Source organism: Micrasema longulum, unplaced genomic scaffold (assembly GCF_059751315.1).
Source record: "Micrasema longulum isolate JH-2025_06_02 unplaced genomic scaffold, ASM5975131v1 h1tg001217l, whole genome shotgun sequence".
Taxonomy (NCBI): domain Eukaryota; kingdom Metazoa; phylum Arthropoda; class Insecta; order Trichoptera; family Brachycentridae; genus Micrasema; species Micrasema longulum.
In genome coordinates, this window is record NW_028278404.1 from 236,001 (window position 1) to 260,741 (window position 24,741).

General features: G+C 31.7%; 2 protein-coding genes across 2 annotated transcripts; one reads left to right on the top strand and one right to left on the bottom strand.

The window, feature by feature from the left end:
* The first annotated feature begins 119 nt into the window (after positions 1–119).
* IleRS (Isoleucyl-tRNA synthetase) lies at positions 120–4,273 on the top strand. Its single transcript, XM_088234246.1, has 4 exons — positions 120–269; positions 344–449; positions 595–796; positions 938–4,273. The coding sequence occupies exons 1-4, from the start codon at positions 142–144 to the stop codon at positions 4,123–4,125; spliced, it is 3,624 nt and encodes a 1,207-aa protein (XP_088090372.1). The 5' UTR covers positions 120–141; the 3' UTR covers positions 4,126–4,273.
* A 167-nt stretch (positions 4,274–4,440) lies between these two features.
* mRpL2 (mitochondrial ribosomal protein L2) lies at positions 4,441–11,534 on the bottom strand. Its single transcript, XM_088234250.1, has 6 exons — positions 10,768–11,534; positions 8,750–8,862; positions 6,836–6,971; positions 6,186–6,266; positions 5,974–6,105; positions 4,441–4,695 (listed from the first exon to the last, which is right to left on the bottom strand). Exons 1-6 carry the CDS (start codon positions 10,997–10,999, stop codon positions 4,487–4,489), a joined length of 903 nt encoding a protein of 300 aa, XP_088090376.1. The 5' UTR covers positions 11,000–11,534; the 3' UTR covers positions 4,441–4,486.
* Positions 11,535–24,741: the final 13,207 nt, after the last annotated feature.

Here is a 24,741-nt window from a genome sequence, read left to right on the forward strand (position 1 = left end):
TCTGTCACTAGTTTTCGATCACACTGAAAAAATACCAAAAATATCGGCTCTCTATTTTGAACGCAGGCTTCTCGAATATCTGTGGCCACACGTCAAAAATTCATCAATTTCGCTCTATCGTTGTCAAATTCGTATTTCATCATGCCGGTCCAGGTGGACAGGGTTCCTGAAAACATCAATTTTCCTCAAGAAGAAGAGCGCATACTTGAATACTGGAATAAAATTGACGTTTTTCATACATGTTTGAAGCAATCTAAGGGAAAACCTAGGTTAGTATTCATTTGAAAGATTATGTATTCATAAAACCTTTAGGTATTTAAATATAACCTCTTTTCTTTCCCAGGTATTCATTTTATGATGGACCACCTTTTGCAACAGGTCTACCCCATTATGGGCACATTTTGACAGGAACAATCAAAGATGTTGTCACACGATATGCTCATCAACAGGTAAAATGCGAATATTAACGACATATGTTATTACAAGTGCACGCTTTTTGAGAAATAATTTAATCCATATTATTATTTGCTTAAGAACGGCGTTAAATAATTTCTAGTTATCTGTTTTTGAATGAGTTAAACGATTATTTTGCAGGGTTTTCACGTTGACAGGCGTTTTGGGTGGGATTGCCACGGGTTGCCCGTAGAGTTCGAAATAGATAAGGATTTGGGTATCAAAGGACCGGAGGATGTGAAGAAAATGGGAATTGACAAGTATAATGCAGAGTGCCGGAAGATTGTCATGAGATATGCTGACACTTGGGAGGCTATTGTTACTAGAATGGGCAGATGGATTGGTAATGTCTACATGTCTAAATTTATAGACTAAACATAAATCTGATTTAATACACTAATAATTTATTAAAATGACATTTTGCTCTATAAAGTGTAGATTAGATATAAGAATGTTCATCAGTTAAATACATTTGTTTTTTCAGATTTCAAGAATGATTATAAAACTTTATATCCGTGGTTCATGGAATCAATTTGGTGGGTTTTTAAGGAGCTCTACAATAAAGGATTAGTTTACCAAGGGGTTAAAGTGATGCCGTACTCTACTGCATGCAACACTCCCCTATCCAACTTTGAATCTGGTCAAAATTACAAAGAAGTGGTCGACCCCGCAGTTGTTGTAGCATTTCCTCTCGAGGATGGATCCAGTCTCTTGGCCTGGACCACAACTCCTTGGACACTTCCCAGTAACATGGCTCTGTGTGTTAATCCTGGTCTTACCTATGTTAAAATAACCGAAATAGCTACTGACAAAGTATATATTCTGCAAGAAAACAGAGCCGAAGTTATTTTCAAAAGTGCCGAAAATTACAAGATCCTCGAGAGTTTTCCGGGTTCAAAATTAAAAGGGTTAAAATACAAACCTCTGTTTGATTATTTCGCGGATCAAACTTCCAAAGGTGCTTTTCAGATTTTGGTTGACAACTATGTCACCGATGATTCCGGTACTGGAGTTGTTCACCAAGCTCCGTACTTTGGGGAGGATGATTTTAGAGTCTGCCTAGCTGCGGGAATTATTACGCGGGATCAAGATCCCATATGTCCCGTAGATGCCAGTGGCAAGTTTACTTTACCCGTTAAGGACTTTGTCGGACAGCATGTAAAGGATGCCGATAAAAATATAATTTCTTTTCTCAAAGCCAATGGAAGACTTATTCAGAGTGGTCAAGTCAAACATAGTTACCCATTTTGCTGGCGATCAGAAACCCCGCTTATCTACAAAGCTGTACCTTCGTGGTTTTTGCGAGTCGAGCATATGACTAAAAATTTGTTAGAAAGCAACGCATCTACTTATTGGGTTCCGGAGTTTGTTAAGGAAAAGAGATTTGGAAATTGGCTACGCGATGCTAGAGATTGGGCTATTAGCCGTAACCGATATTGGGGAACTCCTATTCCTTTGTGGATTTCGCCAGATGGAGAAGAGATCGTGTGTATAGGAAGCATTGCAGAGTTATCCAAATTGACAGGAGCTACGATTACCGATATCCATAGAGAAAGCATCGACCATTTAGAAATTCCGTCGTGTAGACCCGGTAAACCTCCACTGAGAAGAATTACCGAAGTGTTTGATTGTTGGTTTGAGTCTGGATCCATGCCCTACGCCCAGCAACACTATCCATTTGAAAATGTAAAAGAGTTTGAAGATTGTTTTCCCGCCGATTTTATAGCAGAAGGAATCGATCAAACACGGGGATGGTTTTACACTCTGCTGGTTATCTCCACATCCTTGTTTAACAAGCCTCCGTTTAAAAACTTGATTGCAAATGGCTTGGTGTTGGCATCTGATGGTCAAAAAATGTCAAAGAGAAAGAAAAATTATCCCGATCCTCTGGAAGTGGTCTCCAAATATGGCGCAGATGCTTTACGCCTCTACCTTATTAATTCTCCAGTTGTTCGAGCCGAGAATCTTAGATTCAAGGAAGATGGAGTGAGAGATGTTATCAAAGATGTCTTCTTACCTTGGTATAACGCATTTAGGTTTTTAATGCAGAATGTAGAAAGAATTGTTCAAGAAGATAAAATTGATTACATTTTCGATCCTAAACTTGTGTCTTCCACTAACAAATCTGATAATGTCATGGATAAGTGGATTCTTTCCTTCACGCAATCACTTCTCGTTTTTGTCAAACAAGAAATGGCCGCATACAGATTATACACGGTTGTACCCCGTTTGACCAAGTTTATTTCTAATCTCACCAATTGGTATGTCCGGATGAACCGCAAACGCTTGAAGGGAGAAATATCTCCCAGGGATTGTCAAATTTCCCTAGACACACTGTGCAGTGTTTTATCAAATATGATCAGTTTGTTGGCACCCTTCACACCTTTCCTTACTGAACTGATGTACCAAACACTAAGCAAAATAACACTAGGCAAGGGAGGGGACAGCATTCATTATGTGATGCTTCCTAATGCTCGTCCAGAACTCGTGGACTCAAATATAGAACGAGCTGTCCAGAGAATGCAAAGTACTATTGAATTAGGAAGAGTTTTGAGAGATAGAAAAACCATACCAATCAAGTACCCGTTACCGGAACTCGTGATTATTCACCAGGACCCCGAGTACCTGAAGGATATAGTGTCTCTCGAAAAATATATTTTAGAAGAAATGAATGTTCGTAAAATAACTGTGAGTTCTGATAAACTTAAATATGGCGTAAGCCTGAGAGCAGAGCCTGATCACAAAACGCTCGGGGCCAGACTAAAAGGTGATTTTAAGGCTATAACGCAATCCATCAAAGGTCTGACTGATGATCAGTGCCAAGCTATAATAATAAAAGGTTTTGCTGAAATATCAGGACACAAGATCGATCTATCAGAAATAAGATTCATTTTCCAAATGACAGAAGCGAATGAAAAATACGAAGCTCATAGTGATAATGATGTGCTTATTCTTCTGGATGTTTCTCCCGACCAAGAAATGATGGATGAAGGCGTTGCGAGAGAAATCATTAATAGAGTTCAAAAATTGCGCAAAAAAGCCCACCTAGTTCCTACCGATGAGGTAAATGTCTACTATTCTGTGAGTGACACCAAGAGTGATATTCAGCGTATTGCTGCATCTCATAAAGACTTTATCGAAAATGTAATCAAGGCACCGCTTCTTCAGCATTCAGAAAATAATAATTCATTCAATACCATAATACAAGAAGTTCAGGAACTCAAAGGAGTTAAGTTGAATTTGATAATAACTAATCGAATCGAAACTGTTTTACCTGTTCTGCCATGGGCCAATGTAGTGCTTTCCGGGCTCACACCCAGATATGGCGCCAAGTCTATGAGAGGAATGATTTTATTGAAAGATTTCAAAGGTAACACTGTTACAGTCGATACTCTGCGCCAGGAAGTGAGTATCATTTTTGGTATCTACGGAATGAAGTTTGATTTATGGATTGGAGGTAAATTGTTAACTAATGGAGATATAACCAAAGCAGTTGGGAAAACAATTTGCATCTCGAGTGTGAAACCCTCTGAGAAGGACACGGTGGCACCAGTTCCTTGTTGCAAATTCTCTAATGCTGAAAATGGAGGTAAAAAATTGACCTTTATCCTGGAAAACCCTTGTGGAGAAAATGTTATAAGTTTGGAGACAGCTAAAAAAATGTTCCACTGATGGAAGGACTGGGCATATTTTAATAAAATATTTATTGAAAGAACTTATTTAAGAAAAGTTTTACTTTTGTGTGTAATATTATTTGATTAATTAAAAATGTTATACATGAAACGATTTTAATATGAATTATATCTAAGTTTCTAACAAATACGACTCCTATGTTAAATTTTAATTCCTATTTTTATTCTATGAATGTGATTGGGTGATTCTAAGATAGTTTTTACATATTTGCGTATGAGACGAGTTTGGTTTCATTTCATTACATTTCATATATATGTATTCATAAATATATGCAGGGAAATAAGAACAATACTCTAGTCTAGATCTAGATGATTTATTGAACAATATTTTTTTGCAAAAATTAACTAAGATCCATTGTAAAATAAATAGTTTCCCTTTTGGGTGTTAAGGGATGCTGTATAAACTTGGTTGGTTTCGGAGGGCGGATTTTTCTGCCGTGGCGACCATCCTTCCTGTGCCATAAGCCAGACCGCGGCCGATTACCGAGCCAGCGATTTCTTTGTGGTGACCCTATAGGTGTGGAACCGTGTGCCACATTTGATAAGCGACCTAGAAATGGTAAATTAACTTGCATATTAATAAATTGAAAATATAACAATAAGCAACTTATTTTTCTAATAAAGATAGAGCAACAACCTTTTAATGAAACAACTAACATAAATATGTAGTGCTTAAAACTGTCTGAACATTTTGTTAATTATTTATGTTTATTAAGTTAGCCTTCTTTGTTTATTCTCAATGTAAACATATTTAAAAAAAAGTATATTGTACCCCAGTGAGGTCACATTATTTTTATTATTAATTATAGTTTATAATGGAAAAAATATGAATAAATAAATTATTACTGTCATTGGATTACTTCCATAGATCTCTATATTTTATTTTCATTAATGAATTCTTATACATATTATTTTTATTTATTTATTTGAACGCCTGTAGGCCCATAATCAACTAAATATTTACATTAAAGTTAAATCAAACTACAGCAATTAAAAAACAGCAAGTGCTCCATCATCTAGCGATAATATCTATGTAAAAAAAGTAATTGTTTAAGTTCATTAAAATTTTGATACATATAACAGTTTCAATTGGCATAACCAACCTGCCTGTGGTTATGGCGATTGGAAGAGCAATCAGGCAGCTGAACATGATCACTTTGGAGAACGACATCTTTCACATCAATGAAACTATGTTTAAGAGGAAAATACTCTTGCTATTCAAGAGTATTATGGCTTTATAATGTCTTTATAATATCGAGCCATTGCTCAAGGGTTCCTGGGCTGATATGTTGTCCCAATTTAACGCCTTAAATATTTAGTTTTATTTGTAATTTTATTTTGGTCAGATGGAAGAGTTGAGGAAATGTGGATATTAAACAGTGCGTAAAGAGGCCACTTAAACCAGCCAATGACAGGTCATAAGTCCTGTAAATGCCTAGACTTCCACATTACTTTTGAGAAATGTTTTCCCTCTCTGTTACAGCAAATTTAGCAATAAAAATGAAGTTGAATTAAATTATCTTGAGAATTTAATTCTTGAATAAATCTTACCCTGCAATCTAAGATTGTTATTATTTGTAATGTGACTAATAAAATTAATTAATAATATCAAGCAATGATCGCCAAAGCGTCATAACTGACAGAGTAATATTTTACGGGTGAATATTTCTTCTCAATTATCAATAGTCTAAACAGAGTTGGACTCTCTAAATGTATTCCTTGTTAATTTATAAGATGTTTTCTTCTGTAAAATATTGTTTTTAATGGTTAAGATATTTTTGTCATGATCATGGCTCGATATGCATGTAAAGTAATATAATGTACATACCGACAGTAGCTAAACAACGATGATCAAAACTGAATGTGTGTTTTGAAGGCATTTGAAGAATGATTCTTTCATCTTCTCTTCTCAAAATGGTTGCATAAGTTCCCGCTGCATGGACATATAGCCCACCATAACCTTAAATAGTGTAAATAGTGATTAATTATATTGATATAATCAATGAAATCCGAATTATTGAGATAAAAAAACGCATATACCTGGAGATTTCTCTACACAATTTACTTGAGTATTGATTGGTAGGGATCCCAGAGGGTAAGCATCTCCTTCTGAAGCTCTAACTGGAAAGCGAGAAATAAGTTTTTTACTATTTAAAAAAATTAAATATTTTGGATAAATCAATAAATGGTTTAAAATCTACTGAATTTCATAATTATGTACAGTATTTTTCCATAAATATTTTTTATTTGGTTTTGAAACTCTTAGGTAGATGTTTTTTTTTATAAAAGTTCCACTGAACAACATATTTACAGTTATAATAATAAAAATACTTTATAGTTTTATTCCACTTTTATTTATAAAATAATTATAAATAAAAAAGTATTTTTATTTTTATAATTAAAATGCAGTTCCACCAAGAAATGTCAGTAGAAAAACTCAATATATTTACAGTTTGCCTGTTACAATACATATGTATTTTAATTAGATACATTTTTTAACTTATCATTTACATACCAACACGTTTAATATTGATATAAAACTATATCTAAACCTTAATTTAAGAAACTAGGAATAAAAATTTGCAACAAATTGAGTTTTGAAGAAGCCAGGTCGTCTATGTGGGACATTTTTGTATATTTTCAAGACATTAAATAACTGAATTATGAATGATATAAAACTATAAACTAACCAGGTATTCTGGAGACATGCCTTGAAGTCTTGATAATATCACCAGCCTTCATGTTTTCCGTAGCTAAAATATACTTTAATTCCTTTCCAACTGCAACTAAGGCAATGTAAGCTGTTCTACAGCCATCTTGCATAACCTAAGAATACATTTTTAAATGTTATTTATTTATTGATAATAGCGCCCCACCAAATATCACCTAACCATCTCATTTGTGGGCGTCTTTGGGGCCTTTTATTCCTTGGTTTTCACTCAAGGACGCGCTTCGTCCATTTGTCATCAGACATTTGAGCGATACGGCCTGCCCATTTTGACTTCAACCAGCCAATCCATTCCACCGCATCACATACTTTGGTATGACTGCGAATTCAATTATTTCATACTTCTCTGTGCAACTTGCAACTTATAAGGTGTAACACATTAAGGTGTATTCAAAACTAAAGCACTTTAATAAAGTTTTTTTAAATAATTATTTTCATGCTTACAATTTGCACACATATTATTTGGGTGCATTTTGAACTAGTGGGAAATAACTTAATGTTAGAAAATTATAATCAAGTTGTGGCAGAGTGAGGTTTGAACCACGGACCTCTAAACTGTGATTCTGTACTGCGACCCTTATAAATTAACTTTTAAACTGTCTCTTAAAATAAAGTGATAGTTCAACAATGTTTGAATATGTCCAAATGCTTGCAGACTGGCTGGATTTCCTCCCTAGGGAGTTATTCATATTAAAATTTATTGCAACAGAGAGGGAAAACATTATTTAGAAGGGAATATGGAAGTCTAGGCATTTACAGGGCTTATGACCTGTCATTGGCTGGTTTAAGTGGCCACTTTACACACTGCAACATTCACCATTCTGCCCATGTTTAAACATCTACATTTCCTCAACTCTTCCATCTGTTGACTTTTGTGAAGTAAAGGAGCTGAAGCCTTTATTATGCGGGTGAGATTCATCCGGCTGAACCAAATCACCTACTAGGCAACGCCGGAAAACAAATTTTCAAATTTTTATACTTCTTCTTTTACCAGGTAGTTTATTCAACAATGTTTGTTGAATGTTACACAGTGTGTAAATTGGCTACTTAAACCAACCAATGACAGTTCATAAGCCCTGTAAATGCCTAGACTTCCATATTCCTTCAATAATGTTTTCCCTCTCTGTTGCAATAAATTTAAATATAGTGATAGTGTTGGGAGTAACATAAACTTTGGAAATTACAAATGAATATGTTTTTTTCCACGTGAAAAATACCGAATATAAGGACTAATAGATAACATAAGTTTCACTGTACTATAGCTAGCGTAGTAATGCTGGAAAATTATAATACTTCATTATTTATTATTATTATTTGTTATAGGCAAGCGGCCTTTGCTGGGCCTGTATTGCAATGGGAAGTTAAAGTTTACCTTAAATTTTGTCTACAAAGTAAAATTAAGTTTTCTGTATGAAAAATAGAATATGCATACAATTTATTTTTTTAAGTTTTCAATTACAGGTTACCGAAGAAGATAATTAAAATTTTTATGCAAATATACGCATTTTGATACATAAATATTGATTTTACTTTATAGACAGTCGAAGATAACTCTGCTAACTTCCGATTGTAATTGCCCCCCCCGGTGCACCTATTGCCTATATCTGTGTACTGCTTTTTGTTTGCGTTCATCCTCCAAAAAAGCATCCAAATGGTTTTTGAACTGGTTTACCGAAATGGAATAGATGACTAGGCTTGGCAATTTATTCCAGCCAAATCACCCTGCTGGAAAGGTAGTTTTTTTTTTGGATTGAGGTGGAATTAGGGACAATAGAGCTTCCAGTTATGACCCTGTAAATTTGAGTTGGGATTAAAATGATATATCTCATGCAGGGGGCAGTCATAGTACTCGTTGAGTATCTAATAAGTTTCTTACTTGAATTACTTTCTCTTCTCTGGGAGGTCCTTCAGTTGGGCCATCTCTGATCCATTTAATCCAATGGTATTGCTGCTTTATTCCACCGCCAATTCCCTTGGCCACAATACGTCCTGAAATTATTTTAATGAGTAGGTTTATCCTTATGATGGAAGGGGGGAATCATACAGTTTACAATTGAATTATGCCTATGTCGATAGGGCATACGTGATTTTGTTTATTTAATTTTTTAGTGATTCAACAAAAACCTTTAGGCAAAGATTTTAGGTGAAATAATTCAATTAGATGAATCTTACCCGCATAAATAAAGGTTTCAGCTCTTTAACTTCACAAACATCAACAGATGAAAGAATTGAAGGGCTATAGATGTTCAAATATAGGCAGAATGGTGAATGTTACACAGTGTGTAAAGTGGCCAAACAGTGTTAAACCAGCCATTGACCATTTTACATTTATTTAAAACTTTTAGTTGTGTTTTTTTCGTTTTTTTGCATGCCTTTGTACGTGGGCACAATTCAATTAGTCAATTGCATGATTAATATTATTTTTATTTAAAAAAAAAAGTTAGTGTTTAATATACTTTTCAGGGTGTGTGTGTGTCTATGAGAGAGGGTGCATGTGTATGTATATAATGGAATATAAATTGCAGGGAAGGGGTAGGAGAAAACTTTATAAACATTTTGGCTATATGATTTTAAATATTATAGTAATGTGGTTATCCAAAATCCGAAAATTTAATTTAAAATTAAATTGTAAAATACATGACTAACTTGCACTGAGGGAATAATATTGGCACACCTAAAAAAACTCATTTTTACAGGAGAGCAGCTATACACACCCACGCTATCACTAGGCTAACATCCATTATCAGAAACAAAGGCAGAACTCTCACTTGTGCCTTCTAGTTTGAAATGTTTTCAGAAATGACTTAATGATCATTGTGCCACTATTATTTTTTGAGTGTGAGTGAATAAATATAGTAAACTTTGTCATTTCTGCTTTTAAGACCACACAAATATTTTTGAGCTGTTAATTATGAGGATCCAAAAATATATTTAGGAACAATATATTTTGCATTCTTCACTCAAAACTACACTTTCAAGGCATAGATCAGTGCTTAGAAAATACTATAAGGGAGAAGTTTGTAAAATATATAGGTGGGTCACTGAGGTATAATAAAATAGAGATGTTACTTAATAGAACGATACTTTGAAATAATGTTTTCAAAAATGAGCGTTGCCGAGTAAAGATTGCTGTGCAAAATGCGTGGTAGAGTAAAAAAGGCCAACTGTTTATACTAGTTTACTGTGAATTCAAAGCTGTATGTTGTGCCTTTTTACGCTGCTTCACATTTACTGACTACAAGTTAAGTTCCCAAACTTAGGTTTATTAAAGTGCCCATATATATACATACATATACATATATATATGTATATATATTTACATATGTATCAATGAGGGGGGAAGATAAAATATTGAGGGCAAAATAGTTATATATACGGTAGATCTGAATACACTGTTGGCTACCTACTATAGTTAAGATGTTAGATTCATGGACGGAAGGCTCCGGGTTCGATTTCAGGTGAGTGATTTTTTTATTGATATGTGATTTATCGACTTTTATTAGTGTCGGAATATATTATACCCTCATATCAGCACTTTTTCTGATTGGGAATATTTTGTACAAATATATATTTTTTTTTTAGGAATAACCCGCAAACCCTCTTTATTAGAGGCTTGTCAGCAGGTGAGAAATAGGATATGGAAGGAAGTTATAAAAATATACCACGACACCCAGACCAATTGAGAAAAAACCTTTCTTGGATTTATTTCTTGAAACTGGCGGGAATCTAACCCGCGACGCTAGTTTCACAGTTAGCTGTCTTACCAACAGCGCCACAGCGCCTGTCATTACATATTATATAATGTAATGTAAAATATGTAAAGTAAAACTATGTATTTTGTCATAAATAAATAAATCTAATATATCTATAACTCACTGGACCCGGATAACTAACCTGAAATAGGATCCCTTCCAGCTAAGTTTGTAACAGAGAGAGGTTGGACGGTGTATTCTTCAGGAAAGTGAATTATTCTTCTGTAACTTATTCCGAAACCAGGTTTGGGTTTCACATTTATATGTGGCTTACTTTTATATCTTACTTGCGTAAAATTTGTATTACATTTTGAGACATTAACAATTGTTGATGTTATCGAAAGTCGTTGTACTAGTTTTACTAGAGAAGACATGCTGATTTAATAATTTCAATTACAACTTAGACATGGTCAATATAAAAATGAAAACTGAACAAAATGACAGAAAGACTTTTGGTATTTTGAGGTTATTAAAAATGGATTGCGTTTCAAACTTATTACAAGTCGTTCAGCGATCACCGGGCGAAGAGACGTGTTCACAAAGTCAGAGTGGTCAGAGTTTCCAATGCGCTATTATTTCGAACGCCATCCCGCTCTTGAAAACACTTATCTCGCGTATTTTGTATGTAAACACTCGAGATAAAAGCTTTTTCTACGGCCGCGAGAGCGTTTGGAATAGCAGCCCAGGGTACGTATTCTGATGGTAAGTTAAAATTTATCTTCAATTTTATCTACAAGGTAAAATTAAGTTTTTTGTAAGAAAAATAGAATATGTTTACATTTTTTTTAAAACATGTTCAATTACCGGTTACTATTATTTTCACATAAATATACACACTTTCGTACATAAATATCGATATTAGTTTATACCGTCTCAGTACGTAACAATGAAGATAGCCGCTCATCATTGCGGCCCAGGGCTGGTATTCCAAACGAAATTATAGCGCGCTATAATGCATATTTAGTACGTAAAAACGCGCTATACCGCGCTATAATTTTGTTTGGAATACCAGCCCTGGTTGTATTACAAGTAATTGAAAACGTTTGAACGTTTTGCAGATTTGATAACTTCATGCCACTTCGTTGGGGTGGAAATTTCTGAAAAAATGATTTATACGTAACAAAATGAAAGATGATTTACATCAATAAGGATTATTTACAATATAATTATAGAAAATTAAATGTACAATCTAACGCATTTAATTTTTTTTTGTAAAAATTTTAGTAAGTATTTGTTTTTTTTTTTCATAATGTACCTAAATATTAAAATTTTGGACAATTTATTTTAGTCGTAAATAACTGAGTAAGAAAATGGGAAACAAGTTGTAGTAGAGTGGGGTTCAGACTTTAGATCTCCTGATCTGGAGTCTATGATACTACCACGGGGCTATAACCCACATTTATTTTTTTAAAAATTGGAAATATGGTAATTAAGTACAAGGAACAAAATAAACTTGTTGGTAAATTATTATAAACATTAAAACAATGGTAAGATAATTAGTCTTACAATTTAGGATTCAGTCCAGGAACCATGTAATATGACATGGTTTGAAATCGCGCTAACTATTTCACCACCCACGAAGAAAAGACACGAGCAAAGTTTGTAGGTATTAAAGTAAAACAAGATATCCTTAATTTTTTTTTTCTATAACTTTTCCCCGTTTGACATAAAATAAGATATGCATTTTTTTGCAGATACCACAAAATAAACAGGTAGTTATAAATAACATGACCCAAAAGTAAACTTAAAAATTGACTGGCAGACCCTTCTTTCAAAAATTTTAAAGCTTTTAAAATAGTATGTCGATATGTTTTTTTTTTCTAAAGTCAAACCTTTTTCCGTGAAAAATTAATTTCTCCTTGACTTTTCAACGAAAATTAATTGTTGTCAGTCTACTGAGTGATTTTGAAAGTCTCAGGGGTTATTATAATGTCTTCAAGATGTCAAAATACTTAATTTGAAAAGCTCGACACAATAAATTTATCAAATTTTGCTCCGTTAAAGTTTTTAACCAAAGGCGATAGTTTGATAAAAGCTTTAATGAGTGTTTTATTTATTTAAAGAGCTTTACAAAATAAGTTTTATTCATACATATTTAAAAAAAATGTTAACGAATGAAAGGTGACACCTTAATCCATTTCGTTTTATAGACCAATAACTAGTGCGGTTTTAAAGTAGCTACATAGGCTGCAAATGTTATAATATGGGTAGGGTAATTTTGAAAATAGTTGAAGGTGTTTTTCTACATAAAAATTACCCCCCCCTCATTTGATTTAGATTCATGGATTAGTTAATCGTGATGAAATAAGTATAAATATTATTCGAAACACGACATACAAAGCGACGATGGTTTAAAACTATATAAAAAATAAAGTGATAAGTAATTGAAACAATGTCATTCAGATAAATTAAAATAAAAGAAAAAGTGACAAAACAAGGAGATAATGGGAAGGAAATTGATAATGGAGTAGTGGAGGATGAATGAAGGAAACTAGGAGTGGAAAATTGCATTTGATTTGATGACGAGAAATACTGAGCAAAAAAAGACAAAACGTCTATTCTCAGTTATTTCGGGAATCAAGCTTGTCAGTTCTCTTCTGTACCTATAATATGGAGTGTTAAATATATCTAGACTATTGACGTATATGTTTCACATATTCAAGGGATGGTAGAATTTTTCCAATGATTAGTTTTAATGTTAGGAATATAGGAAATTTAAGACAATCTAGTGGGGACACCGTTAGTAGACTTTTAGGAAATGGTCTGAAAATTTAAATATTTGAGTAAATAATAAGAACTAGAGTATTTATCTTTAAAAAAAAAATAGTAATTTAAATCTTCGAAGCCACTGGAGAAAACGAGATTCAATCTAAATCCACGGAAGCATTTCCTGAGCAATAGGGTTGTTGATAATTGGAATAAGCTGCCACAAGAGCTGATCTCAATGTGAAGTCTCAATGGGTTCAAAAATGGACTAGATTTGTTTTCGGAAATGTTAAAGTGCTACAACAACTAACTTTAGTTTAAATAGATTTAAGCATATCAGCTTTAAGCTGCTCGCTTAAAATAATAATAATAATAATTTGAGAAATGCAAATGAAATTTGTAATCCAATAAAAAATACGAAAAATAAATACAAATGTGGCAATAAATACTTTGATTCGATTGAGATATATCTAAATATATTGAGATATATTGTATACAAAACGGCGATATCAAGCATTTACCTATAGTAGGGCCAATTTAATAGGTCACATTTGACATTTGTCTGTTTTAGCTTCATAGTGAGGTGACCTGCTTAAAAACCTCGAATAAAGTTAATGAATCGATTCGGACTTCAAACATAAAATATGTGAATTGAATTCAGTTACTATGAAAAAGTACTTAAATGTACTGTAATTTTATTTTTTAAATCATAAGTCAAATCCCTGTCCCATTATTAAGTTCTATCGTAAATTTAAGGAAGAAAATAAGGTAAGTACATAATTTAACAAAATTATCAACATTCGATTTTTCTGGGTAATATCCCTAGTGTTTAAAAAGAAAAAGGGTTTACTGATGCAACATTGTAACGACGTTTAGAACAGAAAAAGTTTATCATGTTTAGAATGGTTTATTAGTGAAAGTAAATCGTAAAATTACCTTATTTTGTCATTATTACAATAAATATGTAATCGTAATTGAAAAAAGTTAAGCAATTGTGCAGTTCTAAATTCGAAAAAATAAATAATATTTTATTACCAAGGTTATGTTGTTGAATTTCGATGCAGTGTCAAATGTGACATATTAAATTGGCCCTACTATAATAATTACGATGTTTTTTAAAAAAATGAATGGTTTGTGTAGGAAGAAGAAATTGCCTTAAGGCTCTATACCTGCTCCTATAATATATGTATATGAATTGTATATTTATGTTTATAAAGTGTCTAAATAAGTAAATATAAATCCCTGTATAATATTGTACTTACATATTATTATACTGTGTTCTGTACGTTGCCGTTCATTTGGATATTCTCTAAATGTCTTTGTTTTTGTATAAAAATCTCGTTATTCAGCATTCGGTAGCTCTTTGGACTCGGATGCAACCATTTGCAGTACGCATTTGCATTTACTGTAATATTACTACATTTGGGTACAGTAGGAGCAATACGAATATAATACCACTAACCCATGTACGAAAATACATTGTGTAATGAATAAAATGAACACGATCATTGTAATCGTTAATATAAATTTAATTTAGAAATAAAAATCTAGTGACAGCTACATCATCATTATCATTCCTTTTCCGAATCTAATGGTGCATAAGGCACTGTATTTGTACACCAATCGCAGCGTATCTTGATCATTTTTGTTACGTGAAGGTAAAATGATCAGTTTTACGCCCCGGGTGCCAGTCCAGCGACTATGAAATATTCTAGTCTAAAAACACAATTTTAAGTAAATATTTCATATCAACCATGTCAGGAATTGAACCCTAAACTTCTTGCATTGTGGGCTAAAGCACCGATCACTATGCCACGGGGCCGACCTACTTATATCTACATAAATATTTGGAATAACTAGTTATCGGTCTCATTTCTTTTACGGTATCTTCGAGATTGGTATATTTATTATAGACTTAAAAATATAGATTTATAAATAAAACAATAAGGAAAAATAAGAAGAAGAAGAAGAAGAAGAAAAATTCACTCGAGAGCAATCACAATGGAAAATGAATACATTTATCTTCAATTCAAGTTCAGTGTTTTTTTAAATCAAAATAAACATTTTTTCTATTTTAATGTATAGTTTTATCATTGCTATGATTTTTTAAGTTTTGTAATTACTCCACCCGTGACGTTACTAGCTGTCGTCAGTGAGTTGTCCTGACATTTAAAAAGCGAACCCCGTATATATGAAATTACGCTAAACATGGGCTCCCGGAAACCGGAAATATATCAAAACACATAATTGATTAAATTTGGTAAGGTATCAAAAATAAAACACTTTTATTGGATTTAATTCTACTTTTATTTTTTAAAAATATATATGACGCGTTTCGTCTTGTTAGGAGATTATCAAATTAAAAGTTTGATAATGTCTTAACAAGACGAAACGCGTCACATATATTTAAAAAAATAAAATAGAATCATTTCGATCAAACTTAAATGTTATTCTTAGTTATATATTATGTAGGTGCATATAATATGTATTTGTATGTTTGTTTTGAATCAACGTTCGCCTATTGTCAAACCTTATCTTATTGTTGACATTATATCGTATTTACTGCATTTTGTGGTTACCTACCGTATTATATGCATTATATGGGACTCGTCGCACATTACTAATTTAGTGTGTATCAGTTAGATTTTAAAATAAAATGCTAGTTTTTCAGAATACGGTTTTGAAATTTAACATGCTTTTAAAAAAAAATTATAACATTTCTAACAAAAAAAAAATTATAAAAAAAAGGTTTCAAACTTTTTACCAAGCTCTTTCTTGTACCATTTTTAATATAATTACAAGTTTTAAACAATATTTTTTTTATATTTACGCACCCACACACACGCATCCTCTCCCTCATTCATTCCCATACACATGAATACAAACGTCACACACATACAATTACGTAAACTCTTTTCTTATATATTATGTGTCATTAGATTTACAGTGGATGTTTTAAATTGGCTCTAGTATTGTTAATATTTTTCTACTCATTTGGTTTATGTAATAGCTGTAAAAATCCCAAATAAAATAAAATAAATAAATAAATCCAATAAAATTGTTTCATTTGGATACCTTACCAAATTTCATTATGGAATTCAACCAATTATTTGCATGCACAACAAATAACATAATTGATTGCCTATTCTAAACTGCTGTTCTCTAGTACTTGTAACGTTTTAAATTAGTTTATTTTAATTAAAGCGTATTTTAATATTTTTTCGTATATTTTAAGAAACTTTGCGGTACAATTAAATGCTCTATTTTTTACCGCGTGTAAAAAACCATTATTTACATAGAAATTTCTGTACGATTTCAAAAAAATCTTCTTGTTTATATACACCAGTGTTTTGTATTGTATTTGGTATGTATAAGCCGTTAAATAAATAAATAAATAATACGTATTGTTGCATGACATCTTTTTGCTATGTATTTGTGTGTCGAGCTCAGCGCCACAGATGGCGCTCACATTCGGCCATTAGTAATTGGAAAATTTTGAAATGGAAAAACCGGATCTATGCTGGGAAAGCCAATATTTTACTTCCGTAACTGTAAACACATTTAAAGGCAAACAAATGTCCTGTCGTTGATTGTCGGAGATTTTTGGATACACATACCGGCATGGCAGTAAAGCGCAGATTGCATTATTATTTAATCCCGCCTTTTTTATCGAAAGTTGCAGATAACGACCATTTTACAAAATGTCCATCCACACAGTGAAATGTTGCGTATCATGTTTTTGTAAGCATTTGATAAAGGATTTTATAATAATTTTAATTTGATATAATAATAAACCTTCAATCCAAAGCTTCTAGTCCCTAAGATTGATATAAAGAAAAAAACATCACCATAATACGCCTATCCGCACTCGATGGTGCATAGCACACTACATTGATACACCAATTTGTACCTCTAACTTCTTTTTATTTGATTTATTTACTAACTGCCGAAACCAATTTGTAAAAAAATTATAACAATAAAATTAAAATATATAAGATACTAGCTGCCTGAACGTCGGCTTGCCTTGAAAAAAGACTTTTCATTGATAATTAGGTACCTAGATACTTGTTTGTGATTAAATTCCAAAACTAAAAATTGACAATATTAAAAAAAATATTGAATTTAAGTAGGTACTTGTTTATGGTTGAATTCCAAAACATCAAATAAATATTTTTTCAAATATGGCATTCTTTTTGCAAACATCAAGCTCCGGTCGTCTCACCAACCAGAGATAATGTAGAACTATTACTATCACCAACAAAGGGGTGTACTTATGCAGGAATACGATTTTTTTAAATGTGTTGAATTTAATATTATTTAAGTATTACCAAAAATCCAATAAAAAGAATTAAATGGGTAGAAATTATAAGGAATTTAAGGAAAGAATCTCATTAAGATCCACAAAAAACAAATGTTGTTTGTAAACATTTAAAAACCAACTTTTTTTATACACTATAAAAAAACATCTTTCCTAAATAAAACATTTATGCTCCTAACTTATTTTTTACATATTCGATTGAAGATTTTAATATCTACGAACACGCACAGCGCAAAGATCTATATTTCTCTGAAAACCGCACGTAAATCGGTTAAGCCGTTTAGGAGGAGTACGGTGACATCACACGTACAGAGGAGTTATATATATAAAGATAAGTTAAGATATTTTGTTTTCCCAACAAAACGTCGCGCCGCGCCGTGTTATTTTGTTTTTACATAAAATAACAACACAATATAATAATTAGGATAATAGAATATCACATACTACGATTACCGATAGTAATATGTGAAATAGATTTGAAACAAAAAATATTTTTTTACAAATAAAAATGCGAAAAAATATTTTCAATCATAATTTTAAAAATAAAATTGTTAAAAAACCGTCTCGACGAACACGCGACATGTTTGCCTTGACAATCGTGACGTCGAGATTCGTGAAATATACGACGGTCTATTTAAACGGCCACAAATGACGGTAAGAATTTGACTGAATCGTGACGTTTTAGGGACGTGGTCGATGTAATGAAGCGTTTTCGTGGGAATCAAAATTTGAACACTATTTTTTATCATAAGTACTAATAATTTACTCGAAAGTATTTATAGAGCATTTTAATTCACAATTGCAAAAAAAAAAATTCACTTGGAAAAATGTGTGCTGTGCTGGTTGTAGCCAATTTAATAAATATGGCGGCGATCTTTAAACACAAATATGATTCATTTAACATCGACTTTACCCTTGTGTAGCCGTTTTTTTATTAAATAATTCTTATGGCATTGTTTTGTAATATGTCCAATTTGTTAAATTTTTCATGGTTTGATAAAAATAATAAGCTGCTACAGAAGTCAATATGTGGTTCAACAATTGAGGGTACTATTTGCAAACCCAGCAAAATCCATTTTTCTTTATTTTGAGCAAATCGCAATAAACTGATGAAACTGGTATGTATGTACTATATGTAAGATTAGTTTTTATAAATTTTTATTTTCTTTTTCTTATTACTTCATTTTCAATTTTTTACTAATTTTGTTTAAAATATATGTCTGTTCTTTAACTACACTGTCTGTTTTTAAAACACGTAAAAGCCTACACGGCGTTTAAATAAATAAATACTTAACTTCAACTTTTTTTTATACTTAATTTTTTTATTATAATCAGCAAATATTTTACACATAAGCAGTGATGACATAAGCATGATTATGTCAAGAAAAAGTAGTGAAATAATACATTTAAATTATACGTTCCAACTTTACAATACTAAAGCAGAGGTTTCCACGTTTGCAACCAACCTGACAATTTTAAAGTCAAGTTCTTTCAAATAAAGCCTTATTTTTGACTGACAATATTGTAATTACTGTAAAAAATTGTATTCTGAAAAAGTTTCAATTAATATTTAAGTTTTTTTCGATTTTGTATTTTGTCGGGTTTGCAAGTGGTACCCTCAATTGTGTTGTAAATAATTTTTCATGAATCTTTATCAACAAATTTTCGATTCTCCCCAAATTTTTTTAAATTATTTTTTTTTGCTACTAGTTTTTTTATGAAATTTTAGTTTAAAAATGTAAGAAAACATGCATGCATATATTATGCCACCGAATTAGCAAGGAAGACCTTTCCCAGCTTTTGCGAATAACCTCTTAAGAATAAATCTTAATTTACAATATTTAAACGTACACGCGTACCTACAACTCATTTATTATTTAAAAAATAAAACAATACATACGTATTTAACAAAACCATTCATTTTAATTTTAATTATTCTGTCATTTTCAGACAGAATTCATCTAAAAGAAAATTAATGTAATCGCCTTTAAGAAAAATTAAAATAAAGAGTTTTTCGTAATGCCCCACAGACACCATGCTGGGCAAAGTGTTGTATTATCGCAAAACGCAAATTATTCCGAAATAAATGAAGCCTTTAAACTGAACTCCATTTGCATAAACTGATTTCGTTTTAATTAAGCTCTGGGTGTTTAGTATTTTTTAAAATTTCCTGAATTTCCATACCTCCATTGCTACAGACACGAATGTGGAAAAGGCGCAATATTTCGTGTGTTCTGTATTACATTTAACCTTATTCTAGAATCCACAGGGATTCCTACCGACAATGTTAGTATGTATTATGAAAAACATACAAGGGAAAATAATATAATAATATTATGATATTTTTTAAAATTCAGTAATTTTTTTGTTAAATAAACGTAAGTTTTTGTGTGATAGGCTCATTTGCACGAATATGGAACCTTTAAAAAAATCTAGGCTTTAACAGGGCTTCTGACTTGTCAGAAGATAGTTTTAATAATTGACTTATGGTGCTGCAGAAAAAAACGTTTATAATTTGATTTAAAGTAAGATATAATCATTTTACCTATCCACAAGTCTAGAGACTATTTGGTGGGATTAAATTTTTCAAACAGGTTTGTTTTACACGGGTGTGGCCTAACAAATAGGTAACCTTATACCTACGTGTAGGGAACATCATCATAGTTCAGAAAATAAAAAATAGTGTTTTGTAAAAGTCTTATAATATGGAAATTCCACTTTTTTTATTACATTTTTGAAGTAATAAAAGTCTATGAAATATTGTTCAGTAAAAAAGTTTTTTTTGCTGATTATTAGAAGCATAAAGAATATTTTTTAATTTGTAATTTTAAATTCCCGCAAAAACGGTCATTCCATTGGCCACGCCCCTAATACGTCTCGATTTATATTTATTTGTTCCCGACCATTCAAATTTATTGACAACGCTGTCACAAATCTTGGGCGTCACAACTACCAAGACCAAACATGTCGCGTTTTTCTAGGGACGAATTTTTGGAAAATTTGTTTTTCAAATTTATGTATGAAAACATTTCTCCACAATATCCATATTGATATTGAAAATATAATTAATTATTCGAAATCCATTTCATATATTTCTATCGGTATTCGTAGTATGTGATATTTCCCTATTTTCAAGTTATTCGTCATTTTTTTAAATTTAAAGAAAATTACAACACATCTGTACGTATATCGCTAGGCTAAAGCAACAGTGAGATAAAACCGAAATTTCCAATTTTCAGATAAACACGCAGATATGTTAATAAATTAAGTTAATTAATGTTTTGAAGTAATAATAAAGTATTCATAATTTACTTGAAATAATTTAATTCAGTCAGACCTTTTGCAAACCAAGAAGTCCAATTATCTCAAAACGAGTTTTTCAGAGATTTCTCACTATTGGTTTGGTCTAGCGATATGTAATTACATAATACATTTGATAATTAAGAAAACATTACTATAACGCACAAAGAAGGCATTTAAGCAGTTTTTAATGTACCAAGTAGGTAGTTGTGAGTGATCATTTTATTTATTTAACGGTTCAAAGAACCTTTTACAAAAAAAAAAAAATTTACAGAAATAATCACAGCAGTGCACAATAATCATGTAGTACATAGTAAGAAATAATAGAATAATTAAAACTAAACAATTTAGTAAACCTATAATGCAAAAAGTAGAAAAGAAACATAACATTTCTTAATAAAAGAAAGCAATAACTATGAGAAAATCTTATGTACTAAATATAAATATAACACAGTAAAGTTGAGAATAACTAGATAATAATAATAAAAAAATTAATAAAACATAAGTACTATAAAAAAAAAGTTTTTTAAGCAATAAAACAAAAAATAAGAAATAAAAATAGTTAAATTACTAAATAATAATACCTCTATTTAGTGAAATCATCATCATCAGTTGGTTGGAAGAAGTTGCCATTTGGCAATAAATCCACCAATGTACAATTTAAAATTATGTCTAAGATGTTAAATAAAGAAATAAAAAATCACGTATTCCAGGAAACAAAGTAAAATTTAATAATGTATTTAAAAATAAATCCATTATTTTTCTAAAAAATAACGAGTGAGAATTCGTTTTGATTCATGAACAGAATTTGTATTGAAGACATCGAATATTTGTTCTAATTCATTTCCATACCTATGTATGCTGGGTATAGGAGAGTACATTTCAAAGTTGGTCCGCGAATTGTTGCAAAAAAATAATTCCTTGCTTCTAGTGCACCTACTAGGTATTCGAATTTGAATTAGTTCAAGCAGAGCAGGGCTGTCAATTATCGATTTTTGTAACATTCACTATTCTGCCTTTATACGCTTACCTGCGCTTGATGGTGCATAGAGCAATATAATCCAACCGCAGCATATCTCGATCATTTGTAATGTACGCGAAAGGCAAGATGAATCATTTTAAATCATATGCCACATCATATGGGTATTTTAAAATGGAAATATGAACAGAGAAAGAGAAAATGTCTTGATTAAGATTTTGCAAATTTGACACATAGTCCAGGAATATTAGACCGAAAATAGCCATAAACATCAAATGTTTCATTACCAGCTGATTTTTTGCACATGTGTTCTAGATGTGGTACTTACTTATTACTAAAAACTCCCCATCTCTCCTCCGCTTGTGTCTTAAGATATTTTAATAAACAGGGTGCCCGGTGGTACAATATATACTCAAAACCGTTATAACTTTTAAACCCCACCAGTTAAAATGATTTGGAGTATGACGTGATCATAAAATTTGAATTTTATTTGTTATAAAAAAACATTGGTTGAAAGAGCGGCGTTGTTTCGCTATCGTTAATATTTTATTTTAAATTTTAAAATTTCATTAATATAAAAATATGTATATTTTTAAATATACATTATATATATATATCTGTACCTCAGTGGGAGACGGATGCAAATCCAAACGTCAAATGTTCAACCAAAGCCTAGAGAATCTATTTTCTCTAAGTGATATCTATACTTAATAGCATTCATTTGTATTTTCAGTATCTAAATACATTGGTTATTTTATTATAAGACTTATATTTCTTCAAAATCAACGGACATGATCACAAACTGGATACGAAAATCGAAACGTCATTTCATCAAATTCTGGATTTGCATCCGTCTGCCTGAGAGGTAGGTACAGCTATATTATTACCATATTGCGAAGGTTAAAGATCTAGGCATCACTTTTGTGAGTTCCCCGACATTTCATGATCAGATCGAAACAGTTTGTAGTAGTTCGTTGAAGATGTTAGGATTCGTTTTGCGTACTGCCAGGGTTTTTGGTAGTACACGAGTACTGAGAATTCTTGATAACTCGTTGGTGCGAAGTAGACTCGAGAGTGGCTCGATGATTTGGGGACCGTGTGAGTTGAAGTACTCTCTTATGGTGGAGAGGGTTCAGAATAATTTTTTTCGGTTTCTCTACATGAGAAAGTGCGGATATTATCCATGGCTTTATCCCACTGAGTTCCTCCAGGGTATGTTTGGTTACAGCAGTTTGAAGACTAGAAGGAGTGTGTATTTAACAACGTAACTTCTTTCGATTGTTGCGCGGTATTATTGACAACCCTGAAATTATGGGGAGCATTAGCTTTTAGGTTCCGGATAATTACCTTAGACAGCGTCAGCATAGACTGTTTCACATTTCAATATACAGGACCAACCTGCTAATGGTTATGCCTGTTGGAAGGGATATCTCTATGTTAAACAATATCACTTTGGACATTGACATTTTTCACGTCTCTGGGGGAGTTTTTCGTTACAAGATTCTCTTACTTTTTTAACATAGGTATTATTCTCTGGATATTATGTAAACTAATATGTTTTTTTAAAAATATATACCTAATTTTATATTATTATTTTAATTATTTCTATGTGTATGAATCAAGATATTCCATTTGGTAATGTACATATATATGAATAAATAAATAAAATTGAAATAAAAAAAAAAATATACATATATATACATGGTAATAATAAATATAAATGGGTAATAAGTGTCCTGATGAAGAGACGGATACGTCTCGCTACCGGGAGACGGGAGAGGTACGTGGTTACATACAATTATTTTCTTTCATTGAATAAATAGAATTTCCTTCCCATCTTCCACAGTAATGTTCCGTGTACACGGGAAATTACTTAAGACCGCTGTACCTACTCATTGGAAAAAGCTTATTTCAACGGACGCGTTTTTCTTATCTCTTACGCTCTCGTGGATTTTTTACAATTTATTAGCGGACACGCAAAACGGAGATAATACGGAAATGTGGTTTTAAAAGTACTAAATGATACTAGTTTCATTTTTGGGCCGGTTAGTGCGTCCGCGTCGGTTTCAATAATGTTTCGATTTGTTCGAATGAAACTTAATTCAGCAGGGAGAGAAAAGATTTTTAAAAGGGAATATGAAAGCCAAGACATTTATTTATTTTATTTATTTTATTTGATTTATTTGGATAACCAACAGCTATAATTATCTTTTATGCATATAACAAAACAAATAACAAATAAGCCAATTACAGGTTTTCACAAGTAGCATCACAGTAAGTTAAAAAAGATTCTCGAACATAAAATGAATAGTAACTAAATGTAAATTCAAAAGAAAAGAAAAAAATACTACGAATTATTTCGAAAGCAAACGCCGTACGTCATTAAGATTATTTGCAAATAAATCTATGTTAAATGATTTATTTATTACATTAAAATTATTAAAAGTTCGCCATAAATATGAATGTTGCCTATAATTAGATGAAACAAGAGGTATGTGAAGAAGAGGGTTATTTCTTAAAACTTTGGAAGGAACATTGATAGAAAGTTTGCATAGTAGTTCAGGACAGGTAGTAGTAGTAGTTTAGTTATAGGGCTTATGATCTGCTGTAGCATGATTTATTTTTTTAAATTTTTTAAATATTCATTATAATTTAACAATAGGTATACAAAATACAGTATTACATAAAAACAAAAAAGTGGCCTGAAAAAAGACAAAGACATGGCCTAAGTGGCACACATTTTATTTTAAATTTCAATGCTACTGGAAGAATACGATAGACAATTAAAGAAAAAAAAAAGTGCTAATATTAGA